A 16,607-nucleotide genomic window follows, 5' to 3' on the forward strand; every position below is an offset into this window, starting at 1 on the left:
ACTTGTCTGTAAGTGGAAATTTTTCAAAATAAAATGTTGGAGAGAGCGAAGAAAAGAAAAAGAAGATGCTCTATGCATTTTAAAGCCTACTTACTTACATTCCCAACAGAGAAAAGGAAATACATACACTGATATGAAAAGAGCCTAAGAGTTCAGTCAAAGAATTCAGAGCCCAACTCTGCCCTCTGCTAACTGTATTATTTTATGTAGATCAAGTTACACCACTGAACGTCAGTTTCTCATTGGTATTGAATAGGCAACTGTCTGTTAGTTCATAACATGGTTTACAAGATAGATGAACACTACAGATTGGCAGGGAATCATGACTAGATACGTAAGGGGTATGCACTTTTCAAGCACTCAATTGACATTTATGATTCTTTGCAGGATTACTGTAAAGATTAAATGAAAAAACATATGAAAAGTACCTAGTCTGGTAAAGTGGCAGAGTCTGGATAAATTCAATCTACTTCCTCCTTCAAATACAGAAAAATAAAGTGACAAGAACTTACTGAGAGGTTACTATGTACCAGACCCTTTGTTTGGTGCCTTCACTTAATCAAAACTAGTCCAAAACTTAATGATTCAAATGTGTTATCTACACAACATAATTTTTTCAGACTCTTATTAAACATCCATAAGGAAAAAGAAAGAACCTTTGTAAACAGTTGCGTGAACCAACAGATAAATCAGCACAGAGTGTAACTTTCACAAGATCTTGGTTGCTCCATGTAAGACATATCACTGTCTCCTCTAAACACAGATATTATTGATATCTGCTCCCAGGCAAAAGGCACACTTAAAAGACATGCTTAATTTACCCTCTGAAGAAAACAAACTTCATCCCAAAGTGATTTTTAACTTGTTCATCACTCTATTTCCCAAAACAGAAGTATGCAATAATTCATGGATAAACAACAAGGAAAACTCATCACATGTAAATCAAGATATAGGGGAACTTTATTAGAAAACTTGGTATCAGTTTATAAGCTTCCTACACACAAATTTCATCACTTATTTCCCAAATATAGTTAGGATACACACTAGACTGATAAGATCAGCATGCTTCTCTAAGAACCATAACTTATTAACATAATTGCCTCCTCTTTAAAAAAAAAAGAATCAATGAAACACAGTTGAGGCCAAAAAATTGTTATGAATGGTTATCATTAAGTGTTGTTAGTAAGAAATTTTTTAAGTTATATTAGGAACTAGAGAAAGCTAATTACTTGACAAAAAATCAGGATAAAATAAAGGCCTTCAAACAAAGGAGCTATATCCTTATATTTATTATGCCTTCCAATATTTTCATTAGATTAGGACAGTAAGGAACCAGAAGTGTAAGACTGCCAGAAGCAGAGCGGTGGTACAACCCAGGCAGTCTGGCTGCCAAGCCCGTGGCCTGAACCAATGTGCTCTGACACCTCCAGGCAACAGCAAATCCAGCCCAGGAAAGCAGTGAGAAGTCCAGACACAGTGAATGGTCACAGTGGATTAGAAGTGGAAGATAGAAGATTCCAAGATTCCCAACGGAGGAAAAAAAACCAACAACAAAAAACCCACAGAACTACAAAAAACCATGATTTTGAGGCTGTCACACTAAATATGTGAAAAAGGCAAATAATGTATCCCCAAAAGGCAATTATAAACTCCAAAGGGAAAAAAACATAAGAAAGTTCATGCCCCAAGTATTCAGCAAATTAAAATATGGACAAATTTTAGCAAGTGATGGAATGCAAGAAGAGAGTCTATTTGATTCCCATGTTGGAAACATCTCCTTCAGGGTAACACAGGAAGATGTGTTACCAACACAAAAGGAAGAATAACCCAGCACACTACATGGCCTAGTGATCATGCATGAAGTCTCAAATAATACACACACTAGTTCACTGGTGTTCAACTTTTCACTGGTGTTCAACTTTTAGAATCAACCCAGAAACGTCACGAAAGAAGTGACTGTGGGTGAAGAACAGGATGAAACTGTCAGCCATCTTCATAATCTAGGATCAAAGTGCAGGTGAGAAAAAGTCAATCCAGAAAGTGGTACTTGAAGGTGAAAGAGGATATGGTGGCAAAAAGGAAGTAAGAGCCTCATCTTATAAAAAGAAAGAAGATGCTGGAAGTTTGTGGGATAAGAAATAAAGACTCAAATATATGACTTCATGTTTCTAAAATAACCAGAGGAATGAAATTTGTGTAACCGAAAAAGGTTGGGAAGGAGCATAATGCCAGCTCCATCACACCCTCCACTCCAAAGGCTCAGGACAGTGTGTCTAAACTGACAAATGAAGACACAGATGTATAAACATATTATTCAGAAATATGGATGTAATAAGAAGAACTAAAAATGGAAACAGAGTGGGACTAGAATGAAGAGGGACAGGGCAGGAGACTTGCTTTTCAAGGTAAAATCTTATTTCTCTATATATGAATTGCTACCAATTATTACTTTGATAAAAAAATTTTAGGGACTTCCTTGGTGGCGCAGTGGTTGAGAATCCACCTGCCAATGCAGGGGACACGGGTTCGAGCCCTGGTCTAGGAGGATCCCACATGCCAAGGAAGCAACTAGGCCTGTGCGCCACAACTACTGAGCCTGCGCCCTAGAGCCCCGTGCACCACAACTACTGAAACCCGTGCACCTAGAGCCCGTGCTCCACAACAAAAGAAGCCACCGCAATGAAGAGTAGCCCCCGCTCACCGCAACTAGAGAAAGCCTCTGTGCAGCAACGAAGACCCAACGCGGCCAAAAATAAAAAGAAATAAAATTTTTTTTTAATTTTAATTAAGTTGTAAGTTTAAATTGTCATTATTTTAGAAGATCGTTTTAAAAATAAAGTATTTCATACAATGTCCAAATCTGGTGTTCTTTTTTTTCCCCAGCTTTTTATTTTTATTTTATTATTATTTTTGGCCACGCCACGCAGCTTGCAGGATCTTAGCTTAGTTCCTAGATCAGGGACTGAAACCGGGCCCCCTGCAGTGGAAGTGCGAAGTCCTAACCACTGGACCACCAGGGAATTCCCAGCTTTTAATTTTTAAAAATAAGTTATCGGGCTTCCCTGGTGGCGCAGCGGTTGAGAGTCCGCCTGCCGATGCAGGGGACACGGGTTCGTGTCCCGGTCCGGGAAGATCCCACATGCCGCAGAGTGGCTGGGCCCATGAGCCATGGCCGCTGAGCCTGCGTGTCCAGAGCCTGTGCTCCGCAACGGGAGAGGCCACAACAGTGAGAGGCCCGCGTAGAGCAAAAAAATAAAAACTAAAAAAAAATAAAATAAGTTATCAACTTTCTTAAAAGTTACTCAAACAATACAGGGAGCTCACATATACCCTACACCTAGCTTCCCTAATGTTAAGAACTTAACCAGAGTATGATTATCAAAACCAACTATTAGCATTGCTGCAATTCTAACAGCTAAATTATAGACCTTATTTGAATTTCCCCAGTTTTTCCGCCTAATATTCTTTTTCTCTTCCCAGGATCCCTCACTGCGTTTGCTTGTTGTGTCTCCTTAGTCTACTGCTGGGTGTGACAGTTCTTTTTTGTGACTTTGACAATTTTGTACAATGTCCCTCAATTTCGGTATGTCAGATGTTTTATCATGATCAGAGATTACGTATTTTTTTGGCAAGAAGAACAAAGAAGTGATATTGTGCATCATATTGGGGGGGGGTGTATGATGTCAATATATCTTATTACTGGTGATACTACCCTTCATCACTTGAATAAAGTAGTGTCTGCCAGTTCTCCCAAATGTGAAATTGCAGTTGTAATTGAAAAACAGCTTTAAAAAAATAGCTTGAGGGAAATACTTTAAGACTGTGATATTCATTTTTGGTATGTTAAATATACCTATTGGTTCTTGTATTTGAGAGATGAATAATGAAGTACGTATGGATTAAATAATATTATTCAGGAACCTTGGATTGGAGAGTACTATTTATTAAGCTTTGTTTTTTTATTTTTTAATTCGAACCACTTTTAAAAAGTGCCAAGCAATCAACTCAAGAGCTTCGAGGTTCAGGCACACTGAAGTTTCTGCCACCAACATTTAAAACACAGACATTGTGTGCCCTCTAGTGTGCCATTTCTATAATGCAACCTTTGCATCAACAAATTCAATAACAAAAAGCAGTGTTTTCACAAAGGAAAAGAAATACCCTCTCATCAATTTCTGCTTCTCCACTAGTCAACAAATTATCTGTTAATTATTTGGCTAAGGACCAAAGCCATTTCAATGCCAACGATTATCAACTCTTTCCCATCTATTGGGTTATTTCTCAGAATATATGCGAAAGCTCAGGAAACAAAAGAGGACAGAAGGCTAAAATCAGTCAAAGCATTTTTTTTTTTTTTTTTTTTTTTTTTTGCTGTACGTGGGCCTCTCACTGTTGTGGCCTCTCCCGTTGTGGAGCACAGGCTCCGGACACGCAGGATCAGCGGCCATGGCTCACGGGCCCAGCCGCTCCGCGGCATGTGGGATCTTCCCAGACCGGGGCACGAACCCATGTCCCCTGCATCGGCAGGCGGACTCTCAACCACTGCGCCACCAGGGAAGCCCAGTCAAAGCATTTTTAAGCAAACTTTACAAAGGCTAGAGGAAAGAAGATGTTGAAATCAATATTACTGCCTAATTCAGAAGCACAGTTCATTGTGTTCTGCCTATACAGATGGCTCCATTTCTATCATTTAGAATCTTCTCACACTCAGAAACTGCTCCACTTCAAGTTAACAGATGTGGTCCAAGTCTCACAGATATACTACCACTTTATTTTCACACAATTTACTGAAAAATTCTGAGCGCAATGAAGAGTGAATTTATCTGCAAAACATGAGCAGGAAGCGAAGTGTAACCAGAAACACAGGCTTTAGAATCACATAGGCTGGGCCTCTGCTTCCAGACCTGCCATATACTTACATATACTAACTAGCTTGCTTTTCCAAGCTCATGCTACTGATCAATTTTAAAACAAACAAACAAAAAGGTTAGTATCTTACAGTTTTATCTGAAGATTAGAAAAATACAAGTAATGTATTATACATGATCAGAATTCAAACTGTAACTGTTATCATTATGTAACCCCAGGGTAATCTGCTACCAGACAGTAAAACCCATTTTCAATAGCTCTTTCAAATGACTCCCTGCAACCACAATCCTTTATTCATATATAAACATTCTAGATTTTACCTTCACATTTGGTTTTCTTAATACGTATAGTTCCTTTCTTAATACCTCTTATAAGATGGTGTTTGCTCAGACGATAAGATAGTACACAATCCTAAGACTCTCAAGAGTAATTTTTACCCAGTGTTCACAGGACATAGTTTGCACGTAACTGATAAAAGATTTTCTTCATGAATAAGTTGCTTACTATTTTCATATGTCATTTCAAAAAGTGTTTTACATATATAAAATATTCATAGGAGCAACCCCTAACAAGAAATGACAAAATTAAAATAAGGGCTATTTGTGGAAGGCACAAGAATACCAGGAAATATGATAAGAAGAGACAAGGAGAAAATTAAGCTCACTGCAAGTGCAGAAAGTTGAGCTGGCAGAAAACCACTAACTTGCCTGGGAATTAAGTGAGGACTGACTCCATAATTCTTGCCAAATGCATCTTAGGCCTGAGCATCTGTTGGAGATTTTAAATATCTAAGTATTTACAACTAGTCTACTTCTGAAAAGTGTGATGAAGTCCTTGGTTTGTTCATCAAGTATTTTCTGAGTGTGCTGTATGTCAAGGAATCTTCTAGCTGTTGGATTAATAGGAGGGAACAAAACAGGCAAGAAGCACTTGCCCTCAAAGTGTGTATATTCTATCAGAAGAACGCAGGAAATAAATTTATAAACAAAAAGTGAAGATAATTTCAGATAACGGTACTTGCTAGGGTACCAAGTGAACGATCGGGGGGGTTTTGGCAGGTGTACGTTAGCTAGAGCGGTCAAAGGAGGCCCCTCAGAGAAGGGACATGTGAACTAACACCTGAATGATAAGCCCAAATCAAGCAAACATTTGGGATAACAGGCGCTTAAAAGCCATTGTTCTCCATGAATACCTCTATCTCCTTTTGCTTATGTCCTCTGATTAACTTTTCTTTTAATGTCATGGAGACTTCTAGTTGCTGAGAACTTATTTTCCCCAAACTCCTGGCACTAATGTCTACTTAAAGTTTCAAAAATGAGAAAGATATAAATATGGGCTATGAATTTTAAACATATTATTTTCCTCTCCCAAAAAATCTGTCTGCGTATAAAACGCAAACTATATAGCTCACCACGGGGGCTAACATCACGGGCTCTCAAGTCCTCGGTTTCCTCCCTTACTGGATGTAAGACTCTGGACGAGGGACTTCCCTGGTGGTCCAATGGTCAAGAATCCGCCTTGCAACGCAGGGGACGCCGGTTCAACCCCTGATCAGGAAACTACGATCCCACACGCCGCAGGACAACTAAGCCCACGCGCCACGACTAGAGGAAAGCCCGTGCACCCCGCAATGAAAGATCCCACGTGCTGCAACCAAGACCTGATGCAGCCAATAAATTTAATTAATTAATTAAAAGGCAGTGTATAAATGGAGAAATCATTTAAAAAAAAAAAAAGACTCTGGACAAACCACAGCCTTACTAAGCCTCAGTTTCCACAAAGCAGGGATCATGTTTTGGGTTACCGTGAGTATTACGTGAAATAATGCATGCTAAGAACTTAGCACAGTGACTGAAACATTGTAAATATTCGGTAAGCATTAGCTATTATTTCAATTGTGATTTACATATTTTTTAAGGAAAGTGTCTACATATAGTATATCAATACAGGTATTCTGAGATCTTTAAAATCAAAACAGTATAAAAAAGTAACTTTGAAATAAATTCCATTTTCAGAATAATGATTACAAAGAGACTGACAAATGATTTTTAAAGAAGAGCTTCCACACTGTTCCCACAAGAGCAAAGGAGGCGGGAAAAGAATAAAAACAGACATCAAAATTTACAGAGTAGAATTAAATGCCCAAATAATTGTAGTCTAGACAAGTGCTCTGGATATGAACAACAGGGTCCCCAACTACGGCGCTTAAGTCAGCGGTGTATGAAATGGTTTCCTTTCGGAAGGAATTGAGCTTGAACTAGAAGGACTTCAACAGATAAACTACAGCAGACACTGTTGGGTGGTGACTCAGTAACTGCAGTCCCAAGCCCCTCTTTGCCAGCCTTTACCTACCACACTGAAAAGCTGCATACATATTCAACTTCCCAATCCCCATGCAACTCAGGAGAGCTTTAGACACCTGGCCCAAGAAAGCTTTGTTTTCCAAGTAAAAAGACTGACAGATAATGCCTCCTGCCTTTCCCACTTCTTCATACTTGGAAAGGGGCCGTGATGCCAAAAAGTGCAGCAGCCATTTTGTAACCATGAGTAATTTAGCCAAAGTATTAAGGTTCCCCAAGCAGAATGAAAGGGCCTGCATCCTCATGCCCTCATTTAACCAGTACACCAGCCTTAGAGGGACCATCTCCGGATTTCCTGTTACAGAGTGAGAAAAAAAAAAAAATCTCTAATACTAAACTGTATTTAGTTCAGCCACTGTAGTCAGATTTTGTTATTTACAGCCCATCTGCCATCTAAATTAACACACAAATATGAAGGGACAGGATATTTCACATGAGATGAAAAACACAAAGGAACATCCTAGACAAAGCTACTTCAACATCATGGTGTATGATGCTAACATCTAGAAAGAATTAAAAGACAGTTTCCACCTTTATCCAACAGCGTTCCTATACGTTTACACTGAAGATTCATGCTGTTGATTTACTTCTCAGTAAACCCTACACACAGGAACTAGAATCTCTTCTAGACAACATAGCCAACACGCAACAATGGAAATATGTAGCCTTTTCAAAACCGTACAGTGCAAAATGAAATCTGTCCAAAGAATGAGAAAAGTAAATAGCAGCTGGTTTTATGTAAACAAAACATGAGAAAATATGCACTAAACGGCTAAAGCAATTTTTCCACATTAAGATAATTTTACTAAATTGTTCTTTCTAAAAATGTTTGTTTATTTAAGAGATGATGAAAAACTACGCTAAAATCCATATTTGAGAAGTAATAATTTTATGTTCTTTGGATTAAAGAATGAAGTATTGTGCATTCCTCACAGACCATCTCTACAGTAAAGTTATAATAAAGTAAATGCCATTAGGTGACATTTTATAAACCACTTGTGATTAAAGGCAATATTTCATTTTCATTTAATATTCCCATTAATAAGAATGTCTTATTACACATTTACTGAAAGCCTGAACAATAAAACAATGAACAAATTCCAAGAGCAAACAGATTTTTTTCTTTTCCCATGAAGCTAACATTATGGAATTTTAACAGATGTTCTATTCGGTCATAGTTAATAAAATGAATTATGTAGGATTAAAACAAGGTTCAATATGTTTGCATCTGACTTTAACTGAGAAACGATTTCACATTAAAAGTTTGGAAAGATTTACAACCTTTTTTCCCTTTATAGTGAATTACTAAGATATATGGGGAAAAAAAGGGAATTAATTACTTTTCTAATGAAATCAGGCTTATAAAAACTATTTTTTCCAGGTTTAAGAAGATGGAAATCTCAGAAAAGGGTACACTCTTTGGTACTTCGTCACCTATGTAATGCGAATACCTTACAATGTAGCGTGTCAGAGGCTGACCCCCACCCAGCATAACTCCAAACCCCATAGAGCTCCCCTAGCACTTTGAAACGGTCACAGTGTCTAACAGCATCTGAACGAAAGACAATCAAACTTAAAGGAATGAAAAAAGCAACGAATATTTACTGAGCTCTGAGCTTGTGGAAGGTGTTACTGCAGAGCCTGTGCATACTACAAAGAGGTCAAAACCCAATTACTGTCTTCAAGGGTAACTTATATGCTGTCTGGAAAGAGCAGGCGTAATTACACATAGACAGACAAAACTGAAATGTAAAGACAGGGGCTTCCCTGGTGGCGCAGTGGTTAAGAATGCACCTGCCAATGCTAGGGGACACGAGTTCGAGCCCTGGTCCGGGAAGATCCCATGTGCCACGGGGCAACTAAGCCCGTGCACCACAACTACTGAGCCTGAGCTCTAGAGCCCACGAGCCACGACTAGCGAAGCCCGCGTGCCTAGAGCCCGCGCTCCGCAACCAGAAAAGCCACCGCCATGAGAAGCCCACGCACTGCAACAAAGAGTAGCCCCCCGCTCACCACAACTAGAGAAAGCCCGCACGCAGCAACGAAGACCCAACTGCAGCCATAATTAATTAATTAATTAATTTTTTAAAATGTAAAGACAAACCAAAAAAGAAAGAAAGAGATGATGCCAAGGAAACAATTTCATACAAACACACAAAAAGATACACAGCATTGATACAAGCAGGAAAATTCTCATCAGAGAACACTTCTTTTTCTCTTCCATCATGAAAGCAGAAACTATACACAGGCTTAAGAATGGTAAGTAAGTAATAATTCTAACTACAGTTGCACGAAAATATTTTTAACAGAAAACATTCAAGTATTGCAATCTTAAAAAGAAAGCCTTCCTCTAAGTGGGTAATCTTATCTGGAGAAAAAATTCCAGTAAATTACCAATGTGACCCAGAAAAGAATAATCATAAAAAATTTTCCAACCCATTTATGTTACTAATTTTGATCAGTTCAACTATCAATTAGGATAACTGTACATTATTATAACCAATAGGTTGTTTTCCTACAGAAGTAGCCAGCAAACACAAAATCAGTTGCAGGTTGCAATCTGTAAGTGAATAAACGATTCCATTCTCCAAGACATTTGGATAAAACACTCTCCAACTGTAGCTGAGAAGCTTTTTAAGCAGTAACAGTTAGCCAGCCTCTAGTTCAAACACAACTATTGTTATTCATCATCAGGAAATGGCATTCACACATTTACATGCAGGCAGATCAAGGTTGCATCCCTGTTCAAGAACCTGACAGCCTAGAGGCAGCTTTCTTCATCTCTGGTCCTAGCAGACCATATTGCTGCAATACCTCCTTCGTGAGACTGCAGCCAGAACAAAGTTTCTAGCACAGAGGGGCAAACGGCTCAGAGAGGTTAAGTAACTTGCCAAGAGCAGACAGCTGGTGAGACACTGGCATTCCACACTGAGACGTCATTTCCTGTCAAAAGCTCTTTCAGTTACCAAGAGTACGGTTAAATCATAGTTAACATACTCTGAACACATCCTACGTGTCGGGGTCTATAGAAAGCACTTCATATGGATGTCTCCATTTAATTCTCACCATAACTTCAATATAATTTCAAACCATCAGTTCACAGTAAAGGAAGAAAATTGTTGTCAGATATATGTTCATACACCCAGTCTCACTTAAAATTAAAATTACAGTGAGATCATTTTTCACCTCTGAGGTTGCTAGTACCGTTGGTGAACCAGGGGTCCACAGAGAGCTCCCACACTGTAGGCAAAAGGGTCGAATGGTACTGCTGCGAAGGGCAATTTGGCGATTTGCATCAAAATTACAAATGCCCATACACCCCTAACTAAGAAATTCCACTTTTCAGCATCTAACCTACAAACATTCTCAACCATGTATGAAATGACACAGGAACAGTATGATTCATTGTAGCATGTCTGCCCTGCCCATCAGTACAATGGAGTCCTACACAATCATAAAAAAGAGTGTGCCCCTTATAAAGTGATATAAAATGATCTCTAAAATATTTTGGTTAAAAAGCAAATAAGATGCTGAACACCTAGGATAGGGTAGCTCTGGAAAAACACACAAGAGACTTATATAACATGAAGACCTTGCGGGGAAAGGAAATGATAGAGCTGGGAAAGAGGATTTGAAGGACGATTCTTAAGGCTTGATTCCTAAAGGTTCCTGTTTCCAGCCACTGGATTAGGGAAGATTCTCACTGCCTGAAATAGACAATAAGGGAAACTGGGTTTGGAACTGGCGAGTGAACTTTGCAGTCAGAGTGGGGAATGTTGCACCTAAAGGGACAGATTGAGGGCTTCAGTGAACTCACGGAACAGGATGAATGACTTGCTCTCGCCTGCCCCAGTGCTTGATTTTGACTGCATGAGTAACAGAATTTGGTGGGAGACTTGTGTTATGGAAGCCTGGGAGCAAAATAAGGGTGAGAGGGGGAGAGAATTCTCACCTATCTCAGATCTCTTTAGTTGCTACACTCATCTACCAAAAAGAAGCCAGGAGTTACTCATTACCAAAACGGCAACATCCTGCCAGTGAGGCCACTCCAACTGTATTTCACTGTAAGATTCGTTGCAGATAATAGTTAAAAACCAGCAATTTAGAGAAAAAAAAAAAAAAAAACCGGAATTTATCCTCCAAACTCCAGTGGACATATGTCAGGCTCTTGCGAGAGCTTTTCCCATGTGCTTGATTCCAGGTCCCTCGCAAACATTCGGCTGGGGTGAGAGGTTCAACCATTCCTCCTGGCAAATACCCAACTTGGGTGAGTGCTTTTTGGAAGCTCCGGCTTGAGGTAGAGGGAGATCACTCCTGCCTCTTCTCTGGGCGTGAAAACCCCAACTCTGCTTCGATAAGCAAGGTACACACAACGTGTGTTCTTTCACACCCTTGGGCCTTTGTATGTGTTGTTACATCTTCCTGTCTCCTGGACTACTTCTAAGTGACACCTCTTCAAGAATTAAGTCCAGACTATTTTTTATTCATGCAATGAATACTGGGTACCACTCAAGCACTGCTTCCTCTATAACCTCTGCTGCATCTTGAATATATGTGTCATTTCAGCCCTATTACACTGCCCTGTAAGGTGTCTGCCCCCCGTTTTCTTCCCCACCAGAATATGAATCCTTTAGGGCAGAAGTGTTCTGCGAGGTGCCCAAGACACAGCAGGCACTCTTAAAGTGACTGTCGTGTAGAATGTGTGGATAAAATGCATTTGCTGAGCCTAACTTATTCCTACTTTTTTTTTTTTTGGAAACGACTTGCCTTTCTCTGCTTTCTTTCTAATTCACATCCAAGGTCGTGAGGCTGTTCTCCACAGAACTTTCGGGACAACGGACCCATTTGAAATTAGCCTGGCTATCAAAGTAGCTGTGATTTTGTTCCCCGTTTCCATCTTACTGGAATAACCACACTGCCCCACAATGCTTGGCCACATCTAATTTGGCCTAGATCATGAGGAAAATGAATACTGAAAGGGTGAGGTAAAGAGTATAATCAGTTCACCTTGCTTAGACTCTATCTAAAATTCACAGTAACTAAAATAATTTAGGAGAACATAAGGGATAAGCATGCAATCTCCACAAAAATCAAATGTAGTAAAAACCACGTGACGGCATTCACAAAATCTAAAGAACACACATAATCTATCTTATAACACATGGATTCAAACTTCAATCTCATTCTAATGGGCTACTGTGAGGGAGATAAAACTATTTTAAAGAAAAAACTGTACACAGAATAAATGTATGAGTTTCCTGGTGACTCTCACTAAGGCTTCAATGTATTTTCTTATTGAAATAATCAAACAAGCTCTTGGCGAAAAGATTTGATACTGGTGTCAGAACAATGTAAGAATTGAAACTATTTATAATGTAAAAATTTTGTTTAAAGCAGATACATCACTTCTTATTTTTCTCATTTTGAAAAGAAGCGATGTTTCATTTAGCGCGAGAAGATTTAATACTGGTGTCAGAACGATGTAAGAACTGAAACTATTTATAATGTAAAAATTTTGTTTAAAGCAGATACATCACTTCTTATTTTTCTCATTTTGAAAAGAAGCAATGTTTCATTTAGCAGTAACTCTTCTCTCATTCTATGAGAGAATCTGTACAAAAGCAATATTTCAACTAAAATCAGTTCTGAAGGATATTTTTACGGAAATGCATAATGCAGAAGACCCCAATTAAATTTCCAACAAAGCACTGCCATCTTGAGTAAACAGTCATATCACTAGGGGCACACTTTTTGCAAGAAATGCAGCCTAGAAATTAATTACTAGTGTGACATATGTCAAAACAAATTTTTAAAAGAATGGAATGCAGTTGTAACCATGTGTTTTACCTATTTGTATGCATAACCAGTATTCTCTGGCATGTAAATACATTCATTTATTCAGCACCTCTCAGAAAAACAAAAAAAAGGTTTATTGCCCCCTCCTTTTGCCCTTCACCCAGGTGAAACCTGAGTAAATAACACGTGTTTAATGAGTGGGAAAATAAGTACAGAATGAAGATACAGTGCAGGTGGTATTTTGAAAGGCAGAAGTCATCTTCACACAAATAAGTAATCTTGAAACATTCAGTCTGCCTTCAGAAGTTTTTCCAAGATATACATCAACCACACCACACTACACTAAAGGTTATTACTTTGTGGAAGTCAAAGCTTTAAGTAACAGCGCTGGTGTTTCATAAAGAAGACTGTAATCTATACTAACAACAAACAAACAAAATAAACAGACTACCTGGGAATAACATTCAGACTTCAAAGATTTCAATATTCTGCTAATTATGACAGTATTTATTTAAATTAAACACATTTTTATAAATGAGAATGTTTTAGCATCCAAGGGAAATCCAAACAGAAAACAAGGATTCAGAGCAGAGGTATGCAGAATCTCTTCTGTATTTTAATAGAAGATTATGTCCTAATCCTTTTCACAATGTATACCTATATCAAATCATCACACTGTACACTATGAATGCCTCACAATTCTATTTGTCAATTATATGTCAAAAAGCTAAAAAACAAAAAAACCCTAGGATTTAAACTCACTAAAAAAAAGAAAAAAACTTATGTCCCAAACCAAAGACTTCTCTTATATCCCATATCCCAGTTATCTATAAATCAACTTTTAAACTTCAACAGAGCCTCCTCTATATGAGCCAAAAATTAAAACATGCTTCCTGCAGTAATATATATACTAAAATCACTTTGCTTTTTCAACCAAAAAAAGAAGACATTGACCAGATATTGAACCACAGAATTTCGGAACTGGAAGGCTTGCTCTGGGGGCACACTGCACTGCAAGTCACGGGCAGGGTCAGCTCTCCAGTCCAGACTGAACTTCCCAATTCATCATATTTTGCTATCATGAAGACAAGAGCTAACTGCATGATTTTTCACATAAAAATAGACCTTTGGGACACTTGTCTCCCAGAGTGCCTCTTTCCTTACCAATTTTTCATTCATTCTGTATATTACAGTAATTAACTTGATATCTTACCCTTAGTAGTTATTTCTTCATATCTTAGCTATCACAGCCATGTAGCCTCCTATGATAAGACTGAAGCTCTAGGATGGGCCTTCTGACCACTGGGGCTGCTCTTTCAGCTGACCCATTCTACCCAGTCATCAGATGTAAGAGCCAAGATAAGACTAAACAGTGTTTTAAAAAGTGATCATAATTTCCCTTTGTAATTTTTTAAACCAGTCTCTCCAAATAAATTTACTAAACAAAGCATATCATTCTTTTGTACTTCAATATTGGAAATTAAGTTACTTACCTCTCTTAAAACAGTGCTTTTGTAGCCTCGATACAATCCTTGGATGCCCTGAAACAAACAAAAAGCCAAGACCTCAGAAAGTTAGAATAGCAGAGACTTCTAAATGACATTCTGCATGAAGTAGATTGACCTTTTCTAAAGTTTGAGTTTTGAAATATTCACAATGACTACAGTTCTATAAGAGGTTAAAGCTTTTAAACTGGCCTAAAGTATATAAAGCTCAGATCAGCTCTCTTTAAAATGGGAACATCTCTAATAATAAAGCTGACTACATATTAATTAAACTTTACTTATTTTCAACATTTCTTCTCTTGAAAAAAAAATACTTGAGAAGCTTTAAATAAACATATTTTCAAAACCAAATGCACATAGAATGCCAATTATCCTTTCACAAAAGAACAGAACTATATTTTATAGTTTCAATTATAAGACGTCACAATGCATGAATAATCTCTCAATAGTGAGAGATACCTCTAGACAAGCCTTGACTTATCTGTTTAACTATCCACACGATTCAACAGGGACCCTTTACTGGACTGATCTCAATCATACAATTAAACACTCAATGTCTGCTCACCTAGGTGACAGAGGGATTAAGAATAAAACTTTTCTAAAACCTAGGCTCACTGAAATTTTCATGTGACTGATTCCATTTTAAAGAAAAAAAAGGGGCTTCTGTACAAACTACAAAGAAGAGCAGCTCACTGGTCCCTAGCCACATGGCCAGCAGGCATGATTTTGGATCCACAGGTTAACATGAACCAGTACAAGAGGAATTACATTTTTATATAAACATTACGACATTGGTCACTAATATCAGTCCATTACCACAGGTCTCTTCCATGGGTCCTCAAATTCTATACTGATGTTTTAATATAATATCTTTATTCACTTTACATATTCACTATTTATTCCATATCTGATTCCAAAAGAATGATAAGACTACTGCAATGTAGGACACACACTTAGTAGTGTGGTTGTTTAGAAATTTGAAAAATAAATAAAAATGAAACTAAAATTTTTGAAAACAATGGAAAGGCAAAGATAATCTTAGCATAAAAAGTTGCTATAATTGAACAATAAATTTAGCTTTAAGGTCTCTTCTAAGGCTCCTAGGATGAGGGCCACAGTGTTCCTATTAGCTACCAAACAATATTCTCAATAAGAGAGCTTAAAAACATATTCTCACCTCTTGACATAAGATGTTAGAGAAAATGTGAAATGTTCCTGAAGAAGCAGATACCTGTGCCCTCTGCTTAACTACTTCAGAAGGAACTCGAATCAGGCAAGCAACCTAAAATATACAAATTTAATTATATCCTTAAAAAGAAGTAACTGCTATGAAAAAGGAAATTGCTTCATAAGCAAAAATTACAGTTAAACAAAAGCATAATGTACAGGTTCAGTGTAAGGTGCAAAAAGTTGGTGTTTTTTTCGTTTTTTTTTTTTTGTTTTTTTTTTTACCCTAAAACACTTAGAGCATTACTGGACATGCATTGTGTTACCAACACAGAACCTCTCCTCCCTGGTCCCACGTAGATTCTCCTACCTCCTGCGTCACTGCTCCAAACAAATCTGTCTATAAGCCACTCGACGGGAAGGAGCACATGCACTCATTCTGAACTCCCAATACCTACGAGGACATCTGGCGTTCACATGACAGCCATTTCAAACATGTTTGCTCAATGAATGAATCAAAAGGGCCTTAGCTTTACTGGAGTAACACACATCAGTAGAGGCAAGACTGAAAAGCGGCTGGTTACCCCAAACCCTCCATCCCACCCCACCCTCAGCCTTGGCCAGCTCCCAACCGCAGCACCCCCTGACCTCCCCACCACCCAACAGCTGAGGAGTAACTCCAGGCACTCCCGGGCCCTGCTCCAGCATTTGAGTTGACGTAGGTCCCAACTAGTCAACAAACAATTGTAACATCACCCTTGGTGACATGCCAGGGTCAGTTACACACCACTCAACCTCCAACTTCCAGGACTCTGCTTTCAGTAGCCCACTTATCTTCAGAAATATTAAGAATTGGCCAAACCGGAAAGAACTGGTCTGCCCACTGAAGGACAGAAGGCAGGGGAAAGGG

At 38.4% G+C, this 16,607-nt stretch overlaps 1 protein-coding gene across 5 annotated transcripts in view; it reads right to left on the reverse strand.

Annotated features, from left to right (window-relative positions):
• Nucleotides 1-16,607, reverse strand: part of SLC25A26 (solute carrier family 25 member 26) — a 144,804-nt gene that overhangs the window by 90,986 nt on the left and 37,211 nt on the right. For all 5 annotated transcript variants that reach the window (XR_014295501.1, XM_082638315.1, XM_082638316.1 and 2 more), the window contains 2 exons: nucleotides 15,708-15,812; nucleotides 14,519-14,566 (listed from right to left, as the gene is read on the reverse strand). Coding sequence is in view for 4 of the 5 variants with exons in the window: in XM_082638315.1 (XP_082494441.1) it covers nucleotides 14,519-14,566; nucleotides 15,708-15,812 (153 nt within the window). In the remaining variant the exon portion in view is untranslated. The remainder of the gene's footprint in view (nucleotides 1-14,518; nucleotides 14,567-15,707; nucleotides 15,813-16,607) is intronic.

This window comes from Mesoplodon mirus (genome assembly GCF_964341445.2).
Source record: "Mesoplodon mirus genome assembly, chromosome: 12".
NCBI classification, from domain to species: Eukaryota; Metazoa; Chordata; class Mammalia; order Artiodactyla; family Ziphiidae; genus Mesoplodon; species Mesoplodon mirus.